Source organism: Triturus cristatus, chromosome 1_2 (assembly GCF_964204655.1).
Source record: "Triturus cristatus chromosome 1_2, aTriCri1.1, whole genome shotgun sequence".
Lineage (NCBI taxonomy): Eukaryota > Metazoa > Chordata > Amphibia > Caudata > Salamandridae > Triturus > Triturus cristatus.
In genome coordinates, this window is record NC_140580.1 from 591,130,515 (window position 1) to 591,155,049 (window position 24,535).

Genomic DNA, 24,535 nt, shown 5'->3' on the forward strand with positions numbered 1-24,535 from the left:
ACACATGGAAACAGCAACACGCCAATGATTGTTTATTCGCAGGAAGGTGTCCCTTCCTGCACATAAACAATCATTTTTAAAAAATGACGTTTTGCAACTTCTATGTGTGCTGCGTTGAGCTGCACAAATAGAGGTTACAAAACGCCATTTAAAGATTGTTTATGTGCAGGAAGGGACACCTTCCTGCACATAAACAATCACTCCCCCTAACCGCTTCGATGCGGCGCAAATTTCCCCGCTGTGCGGGCGAATTCCACGCATGCGCAAATCGGACGGCCCCCGGCCATCCGACGCATACGCCCACCGTGACGTCAGACGGCCAGGGGCCGTCCGATTTGCGCATGCGTGGATGAGGTTACTGCAGGCACCCTTGCATTATGGTGCAAGGGTGCCTACGTTGGCGCTAGGCAGCTAAATTTAGCGCCAGAGCAGGGGGAAATGCAGGGCTGCATCATATTCTTGTAAATATGGTGCAGCCCTGTGTTTCTAAAGTGACGGAGCGTGTTTGCCTTCTTGGCTGAACGACACGCTTCACCACTTTACTAGTAAATATGCCCCTGTGTGCGATGTTAATCGATGTGGATGACACCTTAGTGGTTGGGGCTGCTGAGAGCGACAAAAAAAAGACAATTTCGAACGTGTACTGTATTGGATGTGTTTGTACAGCCATCCCTCATGTGGTCTATTTAGTATGCTGTGTGTGGTAGATGCGCATTTGTATAATTTCTTCATTTGTCTGTGGGATTCCATGTTCTTTTAGTTTCGTGTACTTTGGTGAGTGTGTATCTGAGCTGGATTGCATGTGTGCATGATGGTCTGTCTCGCCCGATGGGATTGTGTTGTAGGATAAGTAAAGGGAGGTGGCCTGAAATCAGGTCAGTGAGCTATAAATCTGTGGGGTTTTGCCACCTTGTGAGCCTGATATTAATATGCACGGTTTATAAGATGTATTGTTAACAGTTTTCAGGAAGTAAGGGGGCGTGATCCCATGGAAGGATCGAAGCTGCCAGCTATGTAGCATGTGTGTGCTGTACTGAATATACCCGCGATACTCTGGTAGGTACGTTCTGTTGTGTTTCAGGAGTAGTAAAGCACACATACATTAGCGGTATTGCCTCACTTGGTGACGCTCCAATAGTTATTTCTCGTCATTTATTGTGCAGTGTGGTTGGGTTTCATTTGACCGCCAGATTTCCCTGTGGTGATGGTTTGACCATATTGTTCTGTATGCAAAAATAGCTTAGGATCCTCTATACATATGTGCCAGGGGGTTTTGGTTTAATTATTCTGTCAGTGTAAAGTTGATTATTTAGTGTTCCCCAAGCCGCATCTCTCTATTAGGCAGGAAGTTTCAAATGATCAACTGGACAATCCTTCACAATTTCTGGCCATGTCATTGTAGCTGTGGAGGACTATGTAAAGCAGGCGGAACGTAAAGTTTAAGGATGAACGACATCTTTAGGCAGGAAGTGTTGCCAGAAGTTGGTGATATGAAAGGTGGTATCGACAAAGCCTGCTGACATTATCACAAACCTTTAATCAGGAAAACGGTTATTCATTTGGCTCTGCCAACTTAATGCACACAATCTGGTTAGGCTAAAACAGAGTTGCTATAGAATCTCTGCTCAGTGCCTGATAGCTGTGGCACAAGATAAAAGTGTTTTAAATTCAAGCACAGGCAACAATGTTAATGTAAAATAAAAAAACTGCAATATGAAATTCACAATCCAATGCAGTAAAATAGAGATTTATTCATAAGCAAAAATACAGCAAAACGATAACAATTATAGAAGGGGAACCAAAGATGTGAATGTTTGGAGACCAAAAGCACATAGAAAAACTGAAGCACCAATGTAAAGTCTGAGTTTGCAGGTGACTGTAACCTAGGCACAATTTCAGGCCAACAGTAATGGAGTGGAGCTACGTCTACTATGTCATCATCGAGCTCTGGCTGAAGGCATTGATTTTGGTGCCAAAAGCTCAGAGCGGACAGAACTGGATTCATTGTTGCCTAGGCTGCTTTGCTGCTGGGATAGATTTGCTGCCTTGCCCGATTACAAGGTATTACCTTAAAAGTTACTTGTGTTTTTGGCTCTCAAAATCTACCAATAGGACTTACTGGGCTCAGAGGCCAAGCCTTTGTCCTGTAGAGAGCAGGGTAGTTAACTCCAGACATGGATGTGTACTGGGCCTCTGGAATGGGGATGAGTGGCAAAACTGGTTGTAAGCCATTTGACGCTCAGGCAGCAAAAGTACATTTACAAAAGGTATCAAAAATCTACTTTGAAATTAGATTTTGAGCGAGCACAGACACAAGTTAAGGATTTCAATTATACCTACGTCTATCTGTTCATGATGAATATAGCGTAGCCTACACACAGAAAGATGCAAAGTCTTAACACCAGCAAAAATAAGGCCCAGAAAAAGGCCAACGATCTGAGCTGATCATGCAGAAAAGGTAGATCTCCTGCACTTTAGTAAGAAGTGAACCTAAACAACTGAAAGTGAAGGCTACTGGTCCCTTCGGTGGATTGGTGGCTGGATTCTCGACTTTCCCTTCTATTTTTTTATGTTCTTTTGTAGTGTCTGAAGGACAAATGGGCCAGAGACAACTGGGATTTGACTATGTTTTCAGCATGAATTTACCTTTTCAGTACAAGATTGACTCTCAAGAGCACTTGGAGCATGGTTTGCACAGCCTAATTTGGTATAACTCATAACTGGGACCTGCAGGCTACACAGAGATATTTGCCCCAAATGGTCAAGTTATTGGGCCATCTTTTATGGCATTGGATTTATTAGTATTTTGTGCACGCCTATAAACCAATGCTTCATGTAACTGATGAGAAGAAATGTGAGAGAGTGAAAAAATGGCAGGGAGCCAATAACTACTGAAAGTGTTTTGGGGGTATTATTTTAAAATCGGATTGATCAAAAGTCTGCATTTGCAGGGTAAAATATTAAGGGGGGTGGGGACATATATACAGTGGATACTAAACAAATTAGAATCCTCTCCGGCTTTTTTCTTTTTAAGAGGGAGTTGTTTGAGGCTATTTTTTTATCAATTGAAGTTTATTCTTTTTTTTTTTTTTTAAGTTGCACAGGAAGAAAGGTACAAGTTTCACAGGAGGGAGACAGAATTGGAGAGAGCTTGAATCCATTATTGCATTTACAGCCAGCTTCTGTTTGAGGTGAGCAGTAATGTTTATATACATGCTTAGTATTCCATTTGCACAAGAGCCGGAAAGGTTTTCATCCTAAGTCTTTCAACTTCTGCCCGAAGAGCGTTGATTTCTTGAGCCTGTGACTTAGCCAGATCCACTAATTTTCGCCTCTGCACAATGTCTTGGTATCGTTCCTGGGCATTTCTTGCAGCAGCTTGCTCCACACCTATTTGAGGAAAAGGAAAACAGGCTTGTTAATTATAGAGGAAGGCACAGTTCATTATATCCTAAGGTCTACATTATACATTTCTTCATTTTAGTGAGGAGCTGATTTCAGTGGAAAATTTATGAATCTTTGGGGATAGATAACGAAATGAAGTATGCGAGCATAAGAAATTGAAGCTGAATAGGTGAAGTATGGTAAATATCCATGCAAACTTGTGCGTCGGGATTGGTGGTGTTAATGGGAATGATTGCTCTCTAAATCTAAACAGTACTTGCTCTCTGTAGCAAAGATTGCCCATAGCACATACATTTCATTTAGATCCATTGGTCATGATGATTCTGGTACAGCTGCTCCATTGTGTACAGCATCTTCCCTATCATGTTCAGCTATTTCTGCCTTGCCAAATGTTACTTTGGCCAATTCTGATTGTCAAGACTGTGAAATAAATTGATTTTTACAGCTAGGCACAAATTCAAACGAATGACCAGTACCAGCTGTCTGCCGATTGGACCTTTACAGTAATCCAATTAGGGAGAAAGTCTGACGAGTGAGAGGGATTTTGTAAGATGGAATTGGCATAAAAGTCACTTACTCGTTACATACATATGTTATTACCATTACAAATATACATCAACCAGGGAAAAGGGAATCAAATGGCAATTTCTGAATGGAACACAAAACCTCCGATCTATACATTTTAAATAACAACTTCCCAAAATACCAGGTATCAACTATTTAGAAATAGCCCAAAAGTGTGTATGACTATGAACTGCGCAAGTGAAATGTTTACCAATAAAATGTAACATTGCAAATAAGTGCACTCTTTTCTAGGATCTACAGCTCATAAACCCCAAGGAATTTACCCTCCTACAATCTTCTGGAAAGAAACTGGCAGACTGCCGGGCCAAAACCTACATCATCCATGGAATCAATATTTAAATAATAATGCTATAAATACGTGTACTTTCAGCAGACAATAGGATAACTGTGCAGATCATCATGTGATGACACTGCCGTAGACTTATCCAAATTTCTATTTGGTTCTGAAAAGATTAATTTTAAGTCAATATGCCACAGGGACTTGTCTTTAGCTGGCTCGAAAGAGCAAATTATTCACACACCTAATCATGGGCTCACTCGAAATATATTTCCTCATAATATTTGGTCTCATGTTCCAAAGAGCTGTGTGGAATCGCCCAGAGGTGTAACCCTATAAAACTACAAGGTGCAGAGCCCTTCTAATATCTTGGTTTGTAATGATCTTTTGTCAGTGGAAGTATGACAGATAAATGTGTTTTGGGTTTTCTGGAAATTGAACTATTAGAAGACCCTGAAGAAAATACTCTGCATAACTAGGAAAGCATTGTCCTACAGCATAGTGAGTGCTTTCCCAAATTGCACAGGCAGAGCAGAACGATCAGCCAGACATCGGGACTGATGGTCCCAAAATGTACCTACTACATCGAAGAATGCCTCCAGTTTCCATTTCCACGTAGGGGGCACTGAAAGGAGAAAGGCAGCAGCCTTCATTGGAACCCATGAGTGAAGAATGGGATGGTCTGGTTTATAGTAGGACTACTGAAAAACATTGAACATGCAAAGGTAAATCATGTTCCCAGAAACTGTTCCTTGCTAGAGCAATAAAGCACAGCCTGCTGGACAATGATAATACGCTAGGGACCTTACCTCACCTATTTCGTGGCCAGTGTTTAATTTGTATAAAAAAAAGCACATGCCCAAAATGCAAGTTTACTGCCCATGTCCACTACCTGGTTCCTGAGCTTTAAAAGTGGTGGGCTGTAACCCGTCTCAATCTGAAGCGAGTAAGACATGGCAGCGAGCAAGGCTACCTCAAGGGAGGTTAAAGGGGAAAACACTGCATTTTACAAACATTGACTCATACATTTGCTAAAACGTCATAGGCACTGGCAAGACTTTCACCACAAAATATTCCATTACTCTCATGGTGTGCCTACTAAGCCTGACTGACCCTCCACAGAGTATTAGAGGTGTGCCCGCCTTAAGATAATTTTGAGAAAATTGTGGAAAAGCGGTGCATTTATACAGCACAGTTTTTCTAAAAAAATCAAAACCGCCACAGGTGATACATGTGCCTATCATTCACATTAGAGCATTTAAGAAAACTTCAACATTGAAATCCCTTTCAAATTTCCCTCCTGCCCCTTCGAAGTAGATTCTCAATTATTTGTTAAGAGAGTATCTATTTGTAAAGTTTTAGGTAGAAATAAAATATATATACAAATGTCACATTCTCAGGTAGTTCCCAAGAGAGCTTTATAGATGTTAAAGGCTCACACAGCAGTGAGGTCACTCAGGTTAAGGAGTCCTTAGAGCTTCAGACAAGAGATAGATTGTACTACTTTTAGGATGAGGCTGTTAGATGGAGGACAAAATGTCACTCAAATATCTGCTTTACATATACTTTTTGGGAAATGCACACATTTGTCCCCAGATATGTGCTTGTCAGTTTATGAGAATATATACTTTTGCTATTAGTTTGAAAAAATAAACAATTCCTGCCAAAACATACCACAGGAGCCCACACACATCCATACACGCTATCTTTGCCACATGTACACAAACTGCATGTATTTGGCATCTTGGTCAAGCAGACGTGCAGTTTGCATTCTTGTTCCTGTTGTCTTTTTTACGATCAGAAGTTGCTGCTGTGCCCTGCACAGCTTCAGACCCTCTGCCTAAAAGTGGGGATAAAGAAACCCAACACCCAAATTCTTAATGGAAGGAGCATTGAGAAAGCAGTATAAGGGTCAGTAAGTGAAACGTTTGGCAGAGCTAAGTTTGGGGTTTATAGAGAAATAGCAGTAACAGATGCAAAGCGCGGGTGTGTCCACTGGCACCAGGAACACCAGATCCTGTCAGATTGTCTTACCTGTGCTGCTCCGCTATCAATACACTGGCAGCGTCTCTGCCGGTAACTGCTCAACACAGGCAGACATGCACTAATACGAACACCGAGCCCAGTGTCTGCCAAGAACAACAACACACAAACACTTGTGTGGGGGAAAGAAAAAACAAGCTCCAACAAGCAGCAACAAAGCCAAGAGGTCTGGGTGTGTCTTTATACAATACTTCATTTAGCGAAGAATCTAAACGGTCCTTTAATTGTGTTGGGAGGAGAAAAATCCCTCCCATGGTGATGGACGTGTACTCCAGCCCTGAGCTTCCCAGTTGCAATGATGTCTGGTGCAGCTTTTTGTTGTCATGGGCAAACACGGATCATGCGTGTGCACTATGACATAGTCAGGAGTGTTGTGCTGGTAGCACACCATATAGTGATCAGTAGAAGTGAACAGCTACATTTTACCCTGTGTCACTGGAGTGAGTTCTACAGGCTCACTCACCTTTTTAAAGTTCTGCTGGTGTGTACTTAACTTGCAAGTGTGTTGTAGGCATGTGCTTTGGTGTATTTGTTCCTTTGGATGGTAAAATACATGGAAGATTCTTGGTTTCATTTTGGGAGACCCAGTGCTGACTGAAGGTAGAGGCATCCCTCACAGAGATTTGTGGATTGCTGCATTCCTGTGAGTTGAGTGGGGCACAAACTGGAGGGAGGAGAGCCAGGCTCTTCAGCACACTTCAGTGGGTGCCCTTTGATTTAGAGGGAAGTCACTGGTAAAAGGCCTGGGCAACTCTCAGGAAGGAGCTGGGGTCAATAAGAGAATCATAAAGGGTAGGGCGGGGGCCCTAGGGTAACCTTTTGATAGACAAATCACTGTGTCTGACATCCAGGACCTCTAGCAACTCCTGTGGTCTGTGTTGTGGGGCTATCAGATTTGGAGTAGCTCCTGCTGTGACAGACTACTTTCTGGAGGAAAGGCAGAGGAGATGGTACTACAAAAGGTAACTGACCCCAACACAAACTTCAATGACTCAGACCCTAAATCATAGTTGATGTCTGGAAATGGAATATAAGAAGGGGCGATTGAGGCCCATAAAACCATCTACTGCCAAGCAGTCAGACAGGATGTGTGAGGAGGGGAAGCTCTGCAAGACTATTGCCTGCGACCAGGGCTGGAGGACAAAGCCTGCCAGTCTCCCAGGTGGGTGAGGGGACATCACTCCGGGATATCCAAGACGACCAGCCCATGGAGCATGGAGCACCAGTATTTGCCTGCCTTCCAAGACCAATGAGCCCGGTAAGGAAGAGGAGAGCACTGGAGGGAGCAAGGGCCCCTGTAGCAAGGTGTGAGGAGACAGCTGCTGCACCAACTGGGTTGTTGCCCATGTGCAGGTTCAAGTTGTCAACCCGGTATGCCAGAGGGGACGGCCATGAAGTTTGCTGTGCTGATCTGGCTGTTTGCCCATGTGTGGTGTATAGGTCAGTGACTCCGTATGCCACAGGGAGCTGCCGTGAAGAACAACCTGCTGATGTGCTGATCGGGCCTTCGCCAGAGTGATGAGCAGAGGTGATGACACTATATGCCCAAGGGGGCCATCACAAGAAGACAAATATCATATCCTGGTGGACACCATCATTGCGCAGAAAGGCTGCCCTTGTGACCAAGGCAGGTCAGAGCCCCAACTGGGAATCAGAAACAGAAGCCATCGAAATCTCCCTCCTGCTGCATGTGTGATATTCATCCGAGGCAGCCACTGCAGCTGTGAAGAACCGGGGTTTAACCCAGCGGCGTCAGGGGCACGCCTAAGATCTTCGAGTTCACCTGTCTTGGTATACAGAGACACGGAATACTTCTGGATGGCATCAGAGACCAAGTTTATTAGCTGCAGCTAGTAACAGTGATCCTAGAAATACATCACGGTGTAAATTCTCAGGAGACTGCTCATGTTACTAAGGCGAGACGTCTCCTTTTATACCCAATATTCACATTATAAATGTACACCCACTGCACAAAATTCTAGCCAATAAGGTACATTTTCAAACAAAGTATCACATAACAAAAACTCAATTTACAGTATACCAACCCCAAAGTTAATTATTAGGAATGTCCCAAATTCAGTCTCCACAAGCCGGACAAACCTATAATTGAAAGCATAACCCATGTAATGAAGAAACATAAAAAAAGAAACGGTAACAGATGCTGAACAAGATAAGGCATGTGCAAGGAAACTAAAAGTTAACGATGTCCTGAACATTGATTGGCAATCTCAGACAAAGATCGATCAGGGAAATTGGCTTTGCGGGGTCAGTTTCAGGTGCAGAGGTCAGTTTCTTACAATTCATTTCAGAGTCAAAAAGAAACCTAGTTAATGTATACATGAACTAAGAAGGCCAGGCCACTTTATTCGCCAGGCTACCTTCACAGGCCTACGTGAGGGCAACACAAAATGGTGGCACAGAACAAAATGGAGTCAGACTCGAGAATTCCAGAACCTCAGACCCTCCTTTTGCCATTACGTAGGCAATAACCTAAGACTCATGTTAATCTGAATCTAGGTCTATGTCGATATTCATTAGGTCATCAAGGTGTTGCTGTAGCATCATCTTATTATTCTCTACTTCTCTCTGGACAGGTCTCCGAACACACATAGTGGCACAAAGACTACAAATGGCGGGACCACACTGGATGCAAAGACAACAAGAGAAAAGGATGGTTAAAACCATACCAAAGAATGTCAAAATCTTCCATCCCCATTTGGACAACAGTCCCCAAAACCATCCCGTCAATGACCAGTCTCCTTCGTCTACATGGATAGACTCAGAGATTTTATACAGCCTAGAGATGGCTTGGTACACTGTAGGGGCATTATCTGGTATGTAAACACAGCAACTGGATCCAATCAATTTACATACTCCTCCTCGATCTGCAAGTATGATGTCTAATACCATACGGTTCTGCAAAGTCATAAGGCGGTCCGCTTGAAGCTCAGCTGTAACATTACTAAGAGCACCTGCTGTCTCATTAATAGTAGCTTCAACAACGCGGACAAGCTGTCAAATATGCCTACTATTGATCATAGGACCCCAAAAGGGCAAGAAGCCCTTGAAGAAATCTCCTACTTCGTGTGCTGCGGTATTTTCCTTATTAAAGACACCTCTACCATATCTCGTTCTATGATAGTCTGAAGCAGTAGTGTATGTAGGGGGAAGTAGAAACGCCACATAACACGTTCCTGAAAAATCAGGTGGCAACCATGTGTAGGCTCTGTCATGACAAACAAAATATGTGCCTTTAGCTGGCACAAACGGTGGAGAAGTCCGAGATGAATAGACATAGGTTTGAGCACACACACTTACCTAGCTGAGCTTTCGAATTCCGACCATTACCTTGAAAACAAAAGTGGCCTCGGTGGGGTACAATCCAAATAGGGGGGAGACCTTTTTCGTCTCTCCTTCTCTGTCAAACTGGTACTATATCCAGTCACGTTCCAACCAACATAAGCCTGCACCTCATCCTTAGGGATAGCATTATATGCATCAATATCTCGGATCATAGCTACTATTCCCCTTATTAAGGCACTATTGCTTGAGTTATCTTTAAGGGAACGTAAGGGGCGTACCTCATTTGCATAGATCAACATGGTCTGAAAAGCCCACACAGACCCATTAAAAGAAAAAGGCAAAACCAAATATGGCATACCTTTATCTGTCGTATGAGGCATAAGACCACAAACCCAACAATTAGTGGTATTTACTACTAACTGATGCTGATGCAACAACTGTATAAACGAGTTGTTGACAAATTCTGATCTCCTTGTCTGTTCATGTTCACGCAACGTATAAAACTGGTGCAAAGAAACAGTAGTGAAAGAAAGCATAGGTTGGGAGGTGGGTGCAGATATCTGTTGTGTAGCATAGACAGTCCAACCCACACAAGCTAATGTGATACTTAAAAACATCAAAAAGCACAATATTATAAAACATTTGCTATGTATCAATGTACAAAATCTTGTCTTAAGATCTATTCTCTCAACATCTCTTTCAGCTACAACAGACTCCATCCTCTAATGTGCTGCTCGCGGCAATTTTCCTTCTTCACTCAAGTGTGCGTCTAGACGTCCCTAAAACCGCAGACCTTTCGTCAATACGCGGGCCACCCCTTAAGTTCTTATACCACAACCCTGCAGCTGAACCCGGATGGTGAGTCGAAAAAGAAAAACAAAAATAGTCTCTTGTCTGAAAGAGTGTAATTCACAAAAAAATTCACATTTTATTTGTCCTTTTTAGACCTTAAGTTGTAGCGTTCTTTACCAGGCACAGTTTGATCCTGAAAGAGTGTCTCTGGGTGCGTAGTATCAAGTCTCAAACACGGCGTCACAGCTTCTTGCAAAACTTTATCATCCGCACGTTCTGACTGAGTCCATTCCAGATGTGCATCGCTAAAAGGTACAAATCTCGGAACCCTTTCACTCTCGGAATCGGCAACACCTTCCCGGACCCACTTATCGTACGGTAAGGGCAAAGGTATCTTCTTACAATGGGTACCATGTACCCAGTTTTTCTTGCCGAACACCTTAATAGCAGTCCGAGTTGATAACAGGACTTGGTATGGACCGGTCCATCTTGGTTCCAAGTTCTTTGACCTCTGGAAATTCTTGGTTAGAACCCAGTCGCCAGGTTGAATCGTGTGGCCTGCGTCTATAGAAACTGAAGGCAAAGTGTCATGGACCTGTTGGTGAAGAACACGCAATTTAGCAGTCAAATCATGTAGTAGTCAACCAACATAGGGTACTGGATATCACTGTACTTCTTAGGCCTCGGCACACCCCAGACATTCGCCGGGCGTCCAAAAACAATCTTGTATGGGCTAAGTCCCACACGAGAATGTACTGTCGTTCTCGTGGACAAAAGTGCCAATGGTAAGGCATCGGGCCAGGTAAGACCAGAGCTCGCTTGCACCTTGGCCAACTTCAGCGTGCCATTATAGCACTCGACCAGGCCTGCTGACTGGGGGTGATTCGCAGCGTGAAATTTCTGTTTGAAACTGTGGGGGTTGCTGAAACTGGGAAGGTTGCTGAAACTGAAGCTGATTAGGGCGAGGCGGATAAGCCTGCTGCAGAAGAACTTTCGTTTTTAATTCTCTAGTCTTCTTCTCTACTTTATCCTTCTCATCTTTATCTCTATTCTCATAGTATTGTGCAGTAGCCAATATCTGAGCCGAAGAAGAAACAGCCCATGAACTTTCAGAGTCCTTTAACTTATTAGAAAGTTCAGGAAGTAAATTAAAAACAAACTTATCTACAAACAACCTCTGACCACCTTCTGTACTCATATCCTGACCACTATGATCAATGAATGTTTCCTCAAACCTAGTGAAGAAATCAGACACACTCTCGTCTTTCTTTTGTTTGCATGCTGCTAACTTGTCCCAATTCACCCGCAGAGGAGGCATCATAGTTTTCATTAAATTAATAATCCTACCAGGTAGTTCTGCAACTAAGGGTTCAGGTTTGGCACCTCCTACCTGCCGACCATCTGCAGCAGTAATATTAACCCACGTATCTCCTAACTCTGGCACGTGATCCGCGTGACGGATCTTCGCCCACAAGGGTTGAGGAACTACATTACCCATCAACATATCTATGTCAGCTAAATTCATAACACAAGCATCAACTGTCTGAGACAACTCCTTATAATAACCAGCAGGATTTTTACGGGGGTCAGGCAACGTCTGCTTAAGAGCCAGGACCTCAGCTCTCTTCCAAGGCACATGCACCCACACTCGCTGAAAATGAGCCGGTGCAGCCGCAATACCATGAGCGGCATCAGCCACAACTGCCTCTCTCCATACAGGGGGAACCTCTCTCATAGGATACTGCTTCACTTTTCTCCTAATAGAAGGGTCAGGTTCGAACAATGACCGAGGTGGAAGTCTAGACCTAAAAGTGAGTAGTGTCTCTACCGCTTCCTCAACATCGGAACCCACTATCGTCCCGTTAGCAAATTCAGACTGAACATTAAGCAATTCCAATGGAATTGAACCCAGCTCATTATCTTCCCACTCCTGACGAAGGAAGGTACACATGACATCAAAAACATACCTTTGTTTTGGTGCCTCCCACTGTAGGAAGATATCCATAACCACTTGTGGATTGTACTTGGAGGTATGCGAAACCCATCTGTGAGCAAGGAGATCTAACACTGCCCGCTCTTCGGGACCAGGGAGCTGACTAAGTCTCTGCTTACGTTCAGAAACAGGGGTCATATTCAGTGACCCAAAGAAAGGAGACAAAAGACTAGTGACAGTCTCAGTCATTCGTTGCCGAGCAGAAGGAGAAGAAGTTGACATGAGGACAGGAGACAAAGTGTTTTGAGGTGACAGAGACGTAGGGACAGAAATAAGAGAAGTCGAAGATAAAGGAGTGTAAGGCAAAGGAGTTTGAGGCAAGGCTGGTGGCAAGGCTGGCGGCCCTGGAGGGGGCTGCGCCGGGGGAGGAAGAACCACCTGTGAAGCAAGGGTGGCTGAACTACAACAGGGGGTTGAACGACAACAAGGGGTGCAACAACTGGAGGTAACGGAGGTGCAGTAGCACCCTGCACATAAGGGGGTGGTAATCTCAGTAAATGTGACATCAAAGGATCCTTTTCAGGGTCTACAGTCACATTTGAAAGGGGAGGTGGCAAAGCCGGGTAACATTTGTCAATGGCCATGCAATGTTGTCTATCTGACACTTCAATAGCATGATCTTCTTCATCTTCCTTAAACTGCCTAGCAGCTTGCATTACCGATATATTCCTTTCCTTCCTATCTCTCTTAGCTTGCTTAATTTCTCGCTGTTTGGCTTCCTTACGCCAAAGGCTGAAAGAGTCAAACATCGCCGGCCGGGCTTTCTTCTTAAATAGCTCAACTTCTAGGTTATCTAAAACATCTGATTCAAAACTACCATGTTGGGGCCATCATAAAACACCAGTTCCAACCGGAGGTATCGGACAGGAGTCCTCCAATTGGGAATTCCTATTACAACTACAACAAAACCATTTCCTAAATTTGCTAAAACCAGGCATCTTTTAGCTCACTAGTCTTGCTTCAAACTTCAAGGGGTTATCAAAAATGATACACTCGCAAATATACGAACCCCTCGGCTTCGACTATTGCAATGGCCGAATCAAAACCAAGAAACAAAACAAAGTCGTGGGAGCGACCCACTTATATTTAACCAAAATGTCTGTCACGCCACCAAAAGACCGTCTAATGTCTCGCCTTACAAATCATCACAAGAGGGTCCAAGACAGGGCGACAGTCAGGGCAGCAGTCCTTCGCAGCCGTCGGAAAGGGGAAGCCTCGCAGAAAAAAACCTTCGGTCCACGTCAACATGCAGGGGTCGATGAAGTGGCGGCCATCCTCCAGAATTTCCTCACGGGTCTCCTCACAATCTTCGGGCTTGGACCAGTACCGCTGAAGTCGCCCAACGTTGGGCGCCAGTTGAAGAACCGGGGTTTAACCCAGCGGCGTCAGGAGCACGCCTAAGATCTTCGAGTTCACCTGTCTTGGTATACAGAGACACGGAATACTTCTGGATGGCATCAGAGACCAAGTTTATTAGCTGCAGCTAGTAACAGTGATCCTAGAAATACATCACGGTGTAAATTCTCAGGAGACTGCTCATTTTACTAAGGCGAGACGTCTCCTTTTATACCCAATATTCACATTATAAATGTACACCCACTGCACAAAATTCTAGCCAATAAGGTACATTTTCAAACAAAGTGTCACATAACAAAAACTCAATTTACAGTATCCCAACCCAAAAGTTAATTATTAGGAATGTCCCAAATTCAATCTCCACAAGCCGGACAAACCTATAATTGAAAGCATAACCCATGTAATGAAGAAACATAAAAAAAGAAACGGTAACAGATGCTGAACAAGATAAGGCATGTGCAAGGAAACTAAAAGTTAACGATGTCCTGAACATTAAGTCTAATTGGTCGCACACTGCTCCACCTACCAAGCGTGTTACCCCAATGAAAAATGGTCCCCAGTGCTTTGGGGTAACACGCTGGTAGGACGAGCAGAGTGCGGCCAATCGGACTTTTGTTTATATTCAGGCTCCCTTGAGCCGGTGGGGCTGACGAGCCCATGGCTACGCACCTGCGCGCCTTGAGTGGTACTTTACCTGAGAATACTTTTTATGGCAGCCTACGCAGCAACAAAAAAACTCACTTTTTAAAGGGGTCAAAAAGGGACACTTAGTTTAAGGACTAGAACACCTCCACTCCCTTCAGAATACTACAAATAACCATCAGAAGGTGCAAAGTCCGTTGAGAAAAGAATAGTTAACCAATAACTGCTATGAAAAAGTGCAAGAGATCCTACTAATACATGGCTTAATTATAGTGTGAACCACACTATAATTGAGCCAGGTATTAGTCTATTTTGTTAAAGACTATAGGTTTTTTTAGATATGAAACTTGGTTAATTCTCAATAAACATACTTTTTGACCAAGTATTCATTTTTAATCTCACATCACACATGAGCACTGCACATTATTTGAGTCCCCAGGTCTTGGGTACAAAACCCTGGCAGGAGTGTTTTCTTCCAGGAATCACTGGCCTGTGCACCTAGCAGAGCCTTTTGTGATTGTGGGCTCAGACCGTGATTCCCCAGAGTTTCAAATGACGATGCTCCGCCAGTAAGGGTGGGCTGATGGACTCTTACCTCCTGTTAGGTGGTGTCCTGACCACCTGTAGGATCTCTTGCACTTTTTCATAGCAGTTATTGGTTAACCATTCTTTTCTCAACGGACTTTGCACCTTCTGATGGTTATTTGTAGCCTAGGCAGCAACCCCACACACATACCTACTCCCTGCTGACGAGAGGCAACTACCTCGAAACACGTGTCCAGGGATGGCTAACGCGACACTCATTTTCACTTTAAACTTTGGCATAGGCGTACTCGCCGACGCTACTTAATGGACCACAGTGCTTTGGGGTAACACGCTGGTAGGACGAGCAGAGTGCGGCCAATCGGACTTTTGTTTATATTCAGGCTCCCTTGAGCCGGTGGGGCTGACGAGCCCATGGCTACGCACCTGCGCGCCTTGAGTGGTACTTTACCTGAGAATACTTTTTATGGCAGCCTACGCAGCAACCCCACACACATACCTACTCCCTGCTGACGAGAGGCAACTACCTCGAAACACGTGTCCAGGGATGGCTAACGCGACACTCATTTTCACTTTAAACTTTGGCATAGGCGTACTCGCCGACGCTACTTCATGGACCACTGTGCTTTGGGGTAACACGCTGGTAGGACGAGCAGAGTGCGGCCAATCGGACTTTTGTTTATATTCAGGCTCCCTTGAGCCGGTGGGGCTGACGAGCCCATGGCTACGCACCTGTGCGCCTTGAGTGGTACTTTACCTGAGAATACTTTTTATGGCAGCCTACGCAGCAACCCCACACACATACCTACTCCCTGCTGACGAGAGGCAACTACCTCGAAACACGTCTCCAGGGATGGCTAACGCGACACTCATTTTCACTTTAAACTTTCGCATAGGCGTACTCGCCGACGCTACTTCATGGACCACAGTGCTTTGGGGTAACACGCTGGTAGGACTAGCAGAATGCGGCCAATCGGACTTTTGTTTATATTCAGGCTCCCTTGAGCCGGTGGGGCTGACGAGCCCATGGCTACGCACCTGCGCGCCTTGAGTGGTACTTTACCTGAGAATACTTTTTATGGCAGCCTACGCAGCAACCCCACACACATACCTACTCCCTGCTGACGAGAGGCAACTACCTCGTAACACGTGTCCAGGGATGGCTAACGCGACACTCATTTTCACTTTAAACTTTGGCATAGGCGTACTCGCCGACGCTACTTCATGGACCACAGTGCTTTGGGGTAACACGCTGGTAGGACGAGCAGAGTGCGGCCAATCGGACTTTTGTTTATATTCAGGCTCCCTTGAGCCGGTGGGGCTGACGAGCCCATGGCTACGCACCTGCGCGCCTTGAGTGGTACTTTACCTGAGAATACTTTTTATGGCAGCCTACGCAGCAACCCCACACACATACCTACTCCCTGCTGACGAGAGGCAACTACCTCGAAACACGTGTCCAGGGATGGCAAAAGCGACACTCATTTTCACTTTAAACTTTGGCATAGGCGTACTCGCCGACGCTACTTCATAGGTAGGACGAGCAGAGTGCGGCCAATCGGACTGGTGTCCTGAACATTGATTGGCAATCTCAAACAAAGATCGATCAGGGAAATTGGCTTTGCGAGGTCAGTTTCAGGTGCAGAGGTCAGTTTCTTACAGTTCATTTCAGAGTCAAAAAGAAACCTAGCTAATGTATACATGAACTAAGAAGGCCAGGCCACTTTATTCGCCAGGCTACCTTCACAGGCCTACGTGAGGGCAACACAAAATGGTGGCACAAAACAAAATGGAGTCAGACTCGAGAATTACAGAACCTGAGCTGCTGCACCCGCAAGAGAGATGTTCTCAGAGACTCTGGTTTTACAATCCCTGTTGGTGTGGGTGAGCGAAGGGCCATAACTTTTCTGCCAGACAGAGCTTCAGCACTGATACACTTCTGGCTTTTCCAACAGAGCTGTAGTGGGACTAGTGAGACTCAGACTGCTAGTGTAGCCTAAACTGAATGTTGTGATGTGTTGTGAATAGGTAATAACCACTGTAGGAAAGTGGCTCTGTATATACTATATCAAAGGAAGGTATAGTGTACACAGAATCCAGGGAGTCCTCAGATTTATAACAGAGGCTAAATTAGGTAAGTACTAACAGCTCTCTTTGTAGTAGTGTGGGATTATCCAGAGGGTGTGTCAAGCATTCATTGTATTGTCTCAATCAAGGACTGATACACACACTCAGAGACAGAATCCAGACCAATGAGGTAAGTATAAAAAATATATACTTATGTTTTATTTTAGAACCAAGCAGGACTTGGCACAGGTGAGTAAAATAGGTTTTCAAATGCAAGAATGTTCAGGGAAATTCAGTTGTGCTTGAAATCACAATTCTTACAGGGTTGGATCACTTTTAAAATGCAGTTGAAAATATACAGTAAATACTTTTGGATTACTTTTTGGTTACTTTAGGATTACTTTGAGTAATGGGAATGGTATGCCTAGATACCACACCTTAGGATCTCTACATACAAGGTAAGTATGACTTTTTATACTATACTTTGCAATAGGATTCCCTTTTCTTCATACAACACAGTTCAACGCAAACATTTTTTAGGCCCAAAATCTCTTCACATGGGTTCCAATAGGGAAACATTTTTAACGGTTTTGAAGGGAAGTACACGACTTACAAGGATGAGTTGGGGGGTTAGGACCAAGGTTTCCCAAGATCTAGACGGGAGCTCAAGTTGCACCACCAGTGGCACTAGGGTGGTCGTGTGCAGAGTGCAAGGGCCCAATGTTGGCCAATGGAGCTAAGTCGGCCTTCGGTTAGGGATTGCTGATGAGCAGGCCACTCGGTTGTGGGAGCAAAGCTCCTGGGGTTAAGGTCAGCACTGCAGGAGCCAACGACTAGTACAGGAGCTGCACCACCAGCAGCACTCAGGCGGCCGGGTGCAGAGAGCAAAACGGAGGTCGGGGACCCCGTGCTTTCCGATAGAGAACTTCGGTTTCAGAAAGATGCTGCCGGCTCGGGCAGAAAGACTTCCTGAAGGCGACCACTGGCTGGAGAGGTAAGTTGTGATTTGTGAGGATGCCTGGACACAGTCAGTTGGGCTGCCTAAGGCCGTGGGACGTAGGGTACAGAGGTGTCTTCTGACATCTGGTTTTCTTACCAGCTCCGGTCGCGGGTCCCTTCAGGTTGAGGATGCAGGCGTCATCTGGAGTCTTGAGGGAGGTTCGGGATCACCAGATCCCAAGTCAGGATCACTGGCGAGACCTCCTTGGGGTGTTGGGCCACTCAAACTCAGGCCGTTGGTGTCAGGTGCAGAGTGGTGTAGAATCACAGAGTCGAAGGAATCCGGATTCTGGAGGTGAGACTTAGTTTGAGCAAATCCGGTGCTCACAGGAGACAGAGTCTGTAGGAAGGTCGCAGGGCAGGTCCTCCAGGCTCTGGAGGTTGATGGCTGTTGAACTAGCCAGGGTTCTTGCTGTAGGCAGTGTTAAATTAGAAATGTTCCTGCTTATGCATTTTCCAATGTAAGTTAGCATTTGTGGCACCATGTTGTGTTAAGACGTCATTTTGAATCATGATCAAGACTAATCCTTTGCTATTTCTGAGAAACAGTCTTCACTAGGTTTCGTTTTCCAAGGATGGGTTTTGCTTCACTAATGAATCAACTGTTCTTATTAGGGCACACCTTCCTTGCTAGATAGAGGCCTTCTCCCACTTGTCTAGTGGTGGGCACAGGCAGAACGACCTTGAGTAGCAGAGAATAATGTGTTCCCCGCATCTGAATTGAAACGTATCCTCTGTATTTTACTGTTTAGCAGCACCTGCCTGGAAAATTCCACTATGGGCGTGTTTTAGCCCAGTTACTAGATGTACATAATGTATCTTTATGCTTGTCGATTTCAGTGCCTCAGCAGCACTCCTAGCGACTGGGCAGACCGGGCTCCGCTCTGAGTGTATCGGAATAAACAGTTATTGGTTTGTATTCTCTTCTGTCTGACCGACTCTTCATTTGGTATGGAAAGCTGAGAGGTAGTCATTAGAGACCCGAGTGACCTGAATCGGGCCACTTCCTTCAGCAGGTGGTAGAAGCGACAGCAATGGTGTAACAAAACTTGAGGGCCCCCCCCTGCAAAGTTCATGGAGGGGGCCCCCATTCTCCGCCCCAGTCAAGAGCTCTCATGCCAGTGACCCGCCATACTGCAGGGGCTCACCCCAGCCATAAAAAAAGGATTCTGTTTCCTCCATTGGTCACATTTACATACATCAGTAAATACTGCTGCTGCGCCCTCCAGGAAAGTTACATAACACTGCCTCCAGCCGGCCCGCCAAACACATCCTCCTACTTGATGACCCAGCTTCAAGCGAAGCCCGCTCAGTTGACCACCTCCAAACACAGACCACTGCCTTCGTGCCTGCTACTAACTCATCCATTTACTCTACTCTCACCCCTATGAAACCCGCAGTTATGCTTTTCCACCCGCCTTTAAAACTGCCCCTCGGATGTCACTGTGAACCCGTGACTGCCGCCCACTGCTCCCCTGTCCACCACTGACAGAAAGACTGATGGCCGGTCCCCATCTAACCACTGCCTACCAGTAAAGACAGAGCCTTTCAGCTGCTGCCCTCCCCAATGCCACTGTAGTAGTTTAAAAGATGTTAAACAATGTCTTCAACTGAACACCCCAAAACAGTTCTTCCTGCTAGCCTCAATGGCATCAAAGCCGTTCCTGCTACGTTTCATCCTCTTCATGATGCACACAATAATATTAAATGCATAAAGGGTCCGATTTTCGTTTCCGCACGCCAACATTAATTTACACTATGTACCCCACTAAACCATACCTCCTGTCAAAGGCAAACCTGATCCCATGTGTAGCACCAGTCAGCAAGTACCCCGAGGACAAACACCAGAGAGAATGCGCGATTCATGCAATTAAACCTACAGTGACAACGTAGCATTTCCCCACCCACTGTCAGCCCAGCAAAGTCTGCAACCGCACAGTAGCCATCAATACCGGCAACATTTAAAGCGCATTTCTACTTCCTTTCAATGGCAGCTCCTGATACATATACCTATGCCTTCTGGGCGGCATCTACCACAAACCACAGCATTCTTTGTCTCCCTAAGACTAACCGAATGCTGTCGGTGAACGCTTCTCTTCCCCCTTCTTTACTAATAACTAATGGAGAATAATAAAAAATATATATATTATTTTCTTATGCAAATAAAATATCAAGCACTTGCAGTCCTCACCAGATCTACACATATCAATATTCTGCTATCGCACCATCCAGTCAACCCCATTATTATCTGGAGATGTTTTTTATCCCTTCCGTGAACTGGGAAAAGCAATACCTTGCACGAAAACAAGTCCCTTTAAAACCTTTGCTACTTATACAAGCACTTACTTGTTTTACTAACTGTCGTTTTAAAGCAAACAGGTAACCCATTCTAGGATTGGAATTACGGCTTAGAAGTGTGGAAGTTAATACTGAGACATCGGATGATTTTTTGCATGTCTGCCAGGCACTCGTTCTTCCCTGCATGCGCACACTTTAAAACAATACAATTTAGCTTAACAAATTGTTCAGAAATGTACCGGAAGGTAAAGAAACAGCCAATATTATTTTTACAAAGAAAAATAGACAAACGTTCACTTTATACCCTATGACATAAAAGCCTTAGCATGCACAGCTTGTCCAAATCCACGCCACCTCATTTAGCCCTGCCAAGTACCACGCATCTGGCGTTAGACTAACGCATTTCTGTGTGGTGATCCGCATCACTGCACTGAAATGCAAAATCACGCATAACAGGCATCACGCCTTCTCGGGTACCAGTGCTGCTAATCAATGCTAGTGTAGTATTATTTCCATGTGGCCGCAGTCTGTTTTCTGGTGCTTCCCCTATCTCCTAAACTCGATGCAGTAAATTTCTTTATGCAGTACAGCTGCCTGTGTGGTAGTCCTGTAATGAATGTCCCTTTTCTAAACCCACAACATTTTGCAATATTTACGTAGTGTGTCTATAAAGTTAGGTCTCGCGAGGATTTGTTGCAGGAGCACGTGCGCCTTGCACCGGCAGCCCTATGATGTCAGCCGCTTAAAGTGCAACATCTGCAAGGACTGGTTCCTGACGGGAGCTAGGGGCTTGAGAAGGGCACTGGAGCTCTGGAGTGGGTGATGTTGTGACCTGGGATGACCTCCGCCTCCCTGCGGGGCGCGATGTGCAAAAACAGCCGCTCTGCATGGAGAAGCCGGGATCTAAGATTCCAACACAATGACACCACAGCGCTGAAGTGTCCAATTTCATTGCTGTTTTGATGTTGGGGGAACGGAAATAACGATGAGTAAGTATTAAATGAATAACATGCGGGAGTCTGTTTCCAGGCTGATTCCTACTTGTTTTCTTCGAAACGTTCACATGGTGGTAAAAGCTAATTTCAGCAGCAGACATACCGGAATGAAAAACAAAAACATTAATTGTGAAGGTCCCGTAACCAGGGCCGGCTCTAGGGCGGTGTGATCGGTGCCACCGCACCGGGCGCTGACTTGGGGTGGGGACGTCATTTGCCCACATATATTATCATTTTAAAAGCACCTGCTGCCGCGTCCTGGCCTCCAGCAATTTTCAGGCCTCAATTACAATGTCAAGGGAACTCCCGTGATTAATCGTCTTCCTGGAAAGAGTACGGAGGTTTGTCTAGTGGAAGTTTTGAATCGTACTAAGGTAGCGCAGAGGGTAAAAGTGCCTACTGCTAAGAACGTGTACCACGGAGATAACAAAGTGCATATAATGTAAATAGGTCAGTGGGTTCCTGCTTTTGTAAGAGAGCTCCTTTTGTTACTTGTCGTTTATAAGTCAAAATTCTAATATAGAACATTGACCTATTAACTGTCATCAAAGAGCTGCATGCAAACTGCAAGTGATATGTTAAAGCTATATGCATTTTTGCCCAGTCTTTCATTATCCTAATCTTGCCAAAAGGGTTAATTTGGTTAGAAAACTATTCTTATTATTAAAGAGAACCCCTAACAATGAAATTATGTTTTACATTCTGAATTAGCGTCTTACCAGAATAAGGACTCTTAAACTATATTGCCTACCAGTATCAATGACAAGGCACTCCTACACTACACCTTGTAGTCCTGTCTGATGTAACATTTCCTATACACTGATTTACACACATATGATTGTCTCTGTGCAATGTGTGTGTGATGTAAAGTGCGCAGACACATTACACTGGTATGAGTGGTGCTGTAAAACGAAATGAATCAGTGGTTACGGAGACTTGAGGGGGCACCCTTAAAGGGTGCTAGTGAGGGAATACGTGCAGAGGTGGTCATTGGGGGGCGCCAAAAGACATTTTCACACAGGGCGCTACCAGTGTTAAGGCCGGCCCTGCCCGTAACTCTAGGTGTATTGGTAACTCTTACCTGTGTCAGAGCGTTGATTTCTTCAGATGCAAAATAGATATATAGCTGCACTGATTAGGGGTGTCCCATTGAGTAATTGCTAAATGCGTGACAATGGTTTCCGAAAGCGTTACTGTACCCAGATGACATTGTATTGATACCGCACAATACACTCCCTGAGTGCATAGACATAACCTCCCTTCCCCTTACTGCCATGAATTATTGCTCCTCAGAGGGTTAGCACCTCCAGTCATCTCTCGTAGTTCCACCTGTTACTGTGGTCAGTCACCTCACAGCCATCCAACACCTGTTGGCCCTCCCCCGGTCCTCAATGCTCCTCTTTTGACTAGAGTCCATCGAGAGGCATGCTCTAACAGTCTACTATATTGCTTCATCCAGCCTCTCAAGTTCGGGCCTCTTCCTGCTGGTCGCAGGCCCGTGAGGCCCAATTTACACACACCGAAGAGGCCTCAGGCCCCCCTCTGTCTAACAGGTGTTGTATTAATGCACCTACAGACCTTGCTCCGCAGACGAGCTGATTGCGCCGAGGGTCTAGGTGCCTACCGTGGCGCAGGGAGCTGTGGCCTAACTTAAGTCTGGGAGCATCAGAGGCACCACTGCACATACTGCTTCAGGCTCGGATCTCACCTCTTCTCATACTCCTGGCTGAGTGGGCGAAACACTTCGGTCAAGGGCAGTCTAGACCACATAGTCCTAAAACATGTTAGATCCCAGTTGCACCCTACCTCAGACAGAAGATCACTGAGGAGGCACTAGAGGGTAGGTCACTGGGTCTTACTGTGATGTTAGCATCCCAGAAATGGACTGATTACTCATAGATGAAAGCAGCTCTTTTTTGGAAGGTTTAATCTGACCACAGATTAACATTTAAAAAAAACTTTGCAGCATTTCTCAGCCCTGCCAAGAGTCACACATCTTGTGTTACACTAACGCATTTTAAGTCACATTACCGCATAACTGCATGTAAAAATAGTCATGCAAATCAGCTAACGAAAAAGCTGAGTGTATTACCTGTTTTCTTGCTTTGTAGAGTTGAATATTTCATTAGGTTGCAGGTGGCACACAGCAGCCAATGCGAGTTTTGTTATGTTTGGAGGGACCGGGCTGGTTCACCCGGATTCGACTGTGTTTTGTTTGCGTAACGTAGCGTAGGCTGATCTGGCTACCTCCTCCAGCACTAATTGGTCAGTAGTAGTGCGCACGTGCATGCAGCCCTATGGCCTGCCCACACAACGAAGTTTACTACTGACAGGCAGTCCGTCAGTGTTAGTGCTGCTAAAGGAAGAAGTTCAGTGGGTGCCTTGTGTGGACTGACAGGCTCCAGTGGCCACAGGCGGGATGTTTTCAATTTCAAATGCCTGCTGCAGCCAGCCCAGGCCATCTAGAATTGCTGCTGCCATAATTAAATTAAAGGAAAAGGAGTGTCCTCCTCGGCATGTGCTGCCTTCCCATGCTTGTGTGCGAGGTCGGTGTTCCCTGGAGGCTGTGTCCAGTAATGGTGAGACAGAGAGGAGATGCCGAGGGCCAAAAGGCTTAGAAGACTGCGTGCCATGCCCTTTTCAAATGTGGTGAGTATTCCACATTTGATTTATGATCACTTTTTGAGATTTAGAGCTAAAAGTTAGCGCTATAATGCAGTGCTTCCCATCACTTGTAAATGTTGCCTACACGAAGAGACATTGGAAGTTGAAATTGTCGATCCTGCATTGATTTATTACAGTCTCTTCTAAAATGGGGTTCTGGTTTAAACAAAGCAGTCGATAACAGAGATTCTCCTAAATGATCAGAACATATTCCCAGTTAACACCATCACTTCCTGTTACAGAGGCCTAAAGGAGCTGTAATCAGCTACTATAGTTATTAGAAAATGAGATCGGTCCGAGGAGGTCCAAAGTTGTTCCATTACGCAGATATAAAAAAAAATGTTGAACAGTAGAAGAAACACAGCATAAAGGGGGCAAAATAAGCTGTGAGGCAGTGTACCATTCTCCCTAATTATTGTGGTCCAAACAAGAAGAGTAATGCTTAACCGTGAATGCACTAGACATTGAAACAGAAAATCCTTAGACCCTAGTCTGAAAAAAAGCATGCTGTTCCTTCAAAGCTAGAGTTACAAATTCATAATCTACTGCTCATATGGGTGCAATTTCTGATGT

At 45.0% G+C, this 24,535-nt stretch overlaps 1 protein-coding gene across 1 annotated transcript in view; it reads right to left on the reverse strand.

Moving 5' to 3' along the window:
- Positions 1-1,731: 1,731 nt before the first annotated feature.
- CFAP43 (cilia and flagella associated protein 43) overlaps positions 1,732-24,535 on the reverse strand; it is a 638,428-nt gene continuing 615,624 nt past the window's right edge. Inside the window, exon 38 of the mRNA XM_085607024.1 lies at positions 1,732-3,390. Within this exon, the coding sequence (XP_085463150.1) occupies positions 3,218-3,390 (173 nt within the window). The 3' untranslated portion in view covers positions 1,732-3,217. The remainder of the gene's footprint in view (positions 3,391-24,535) is intronic.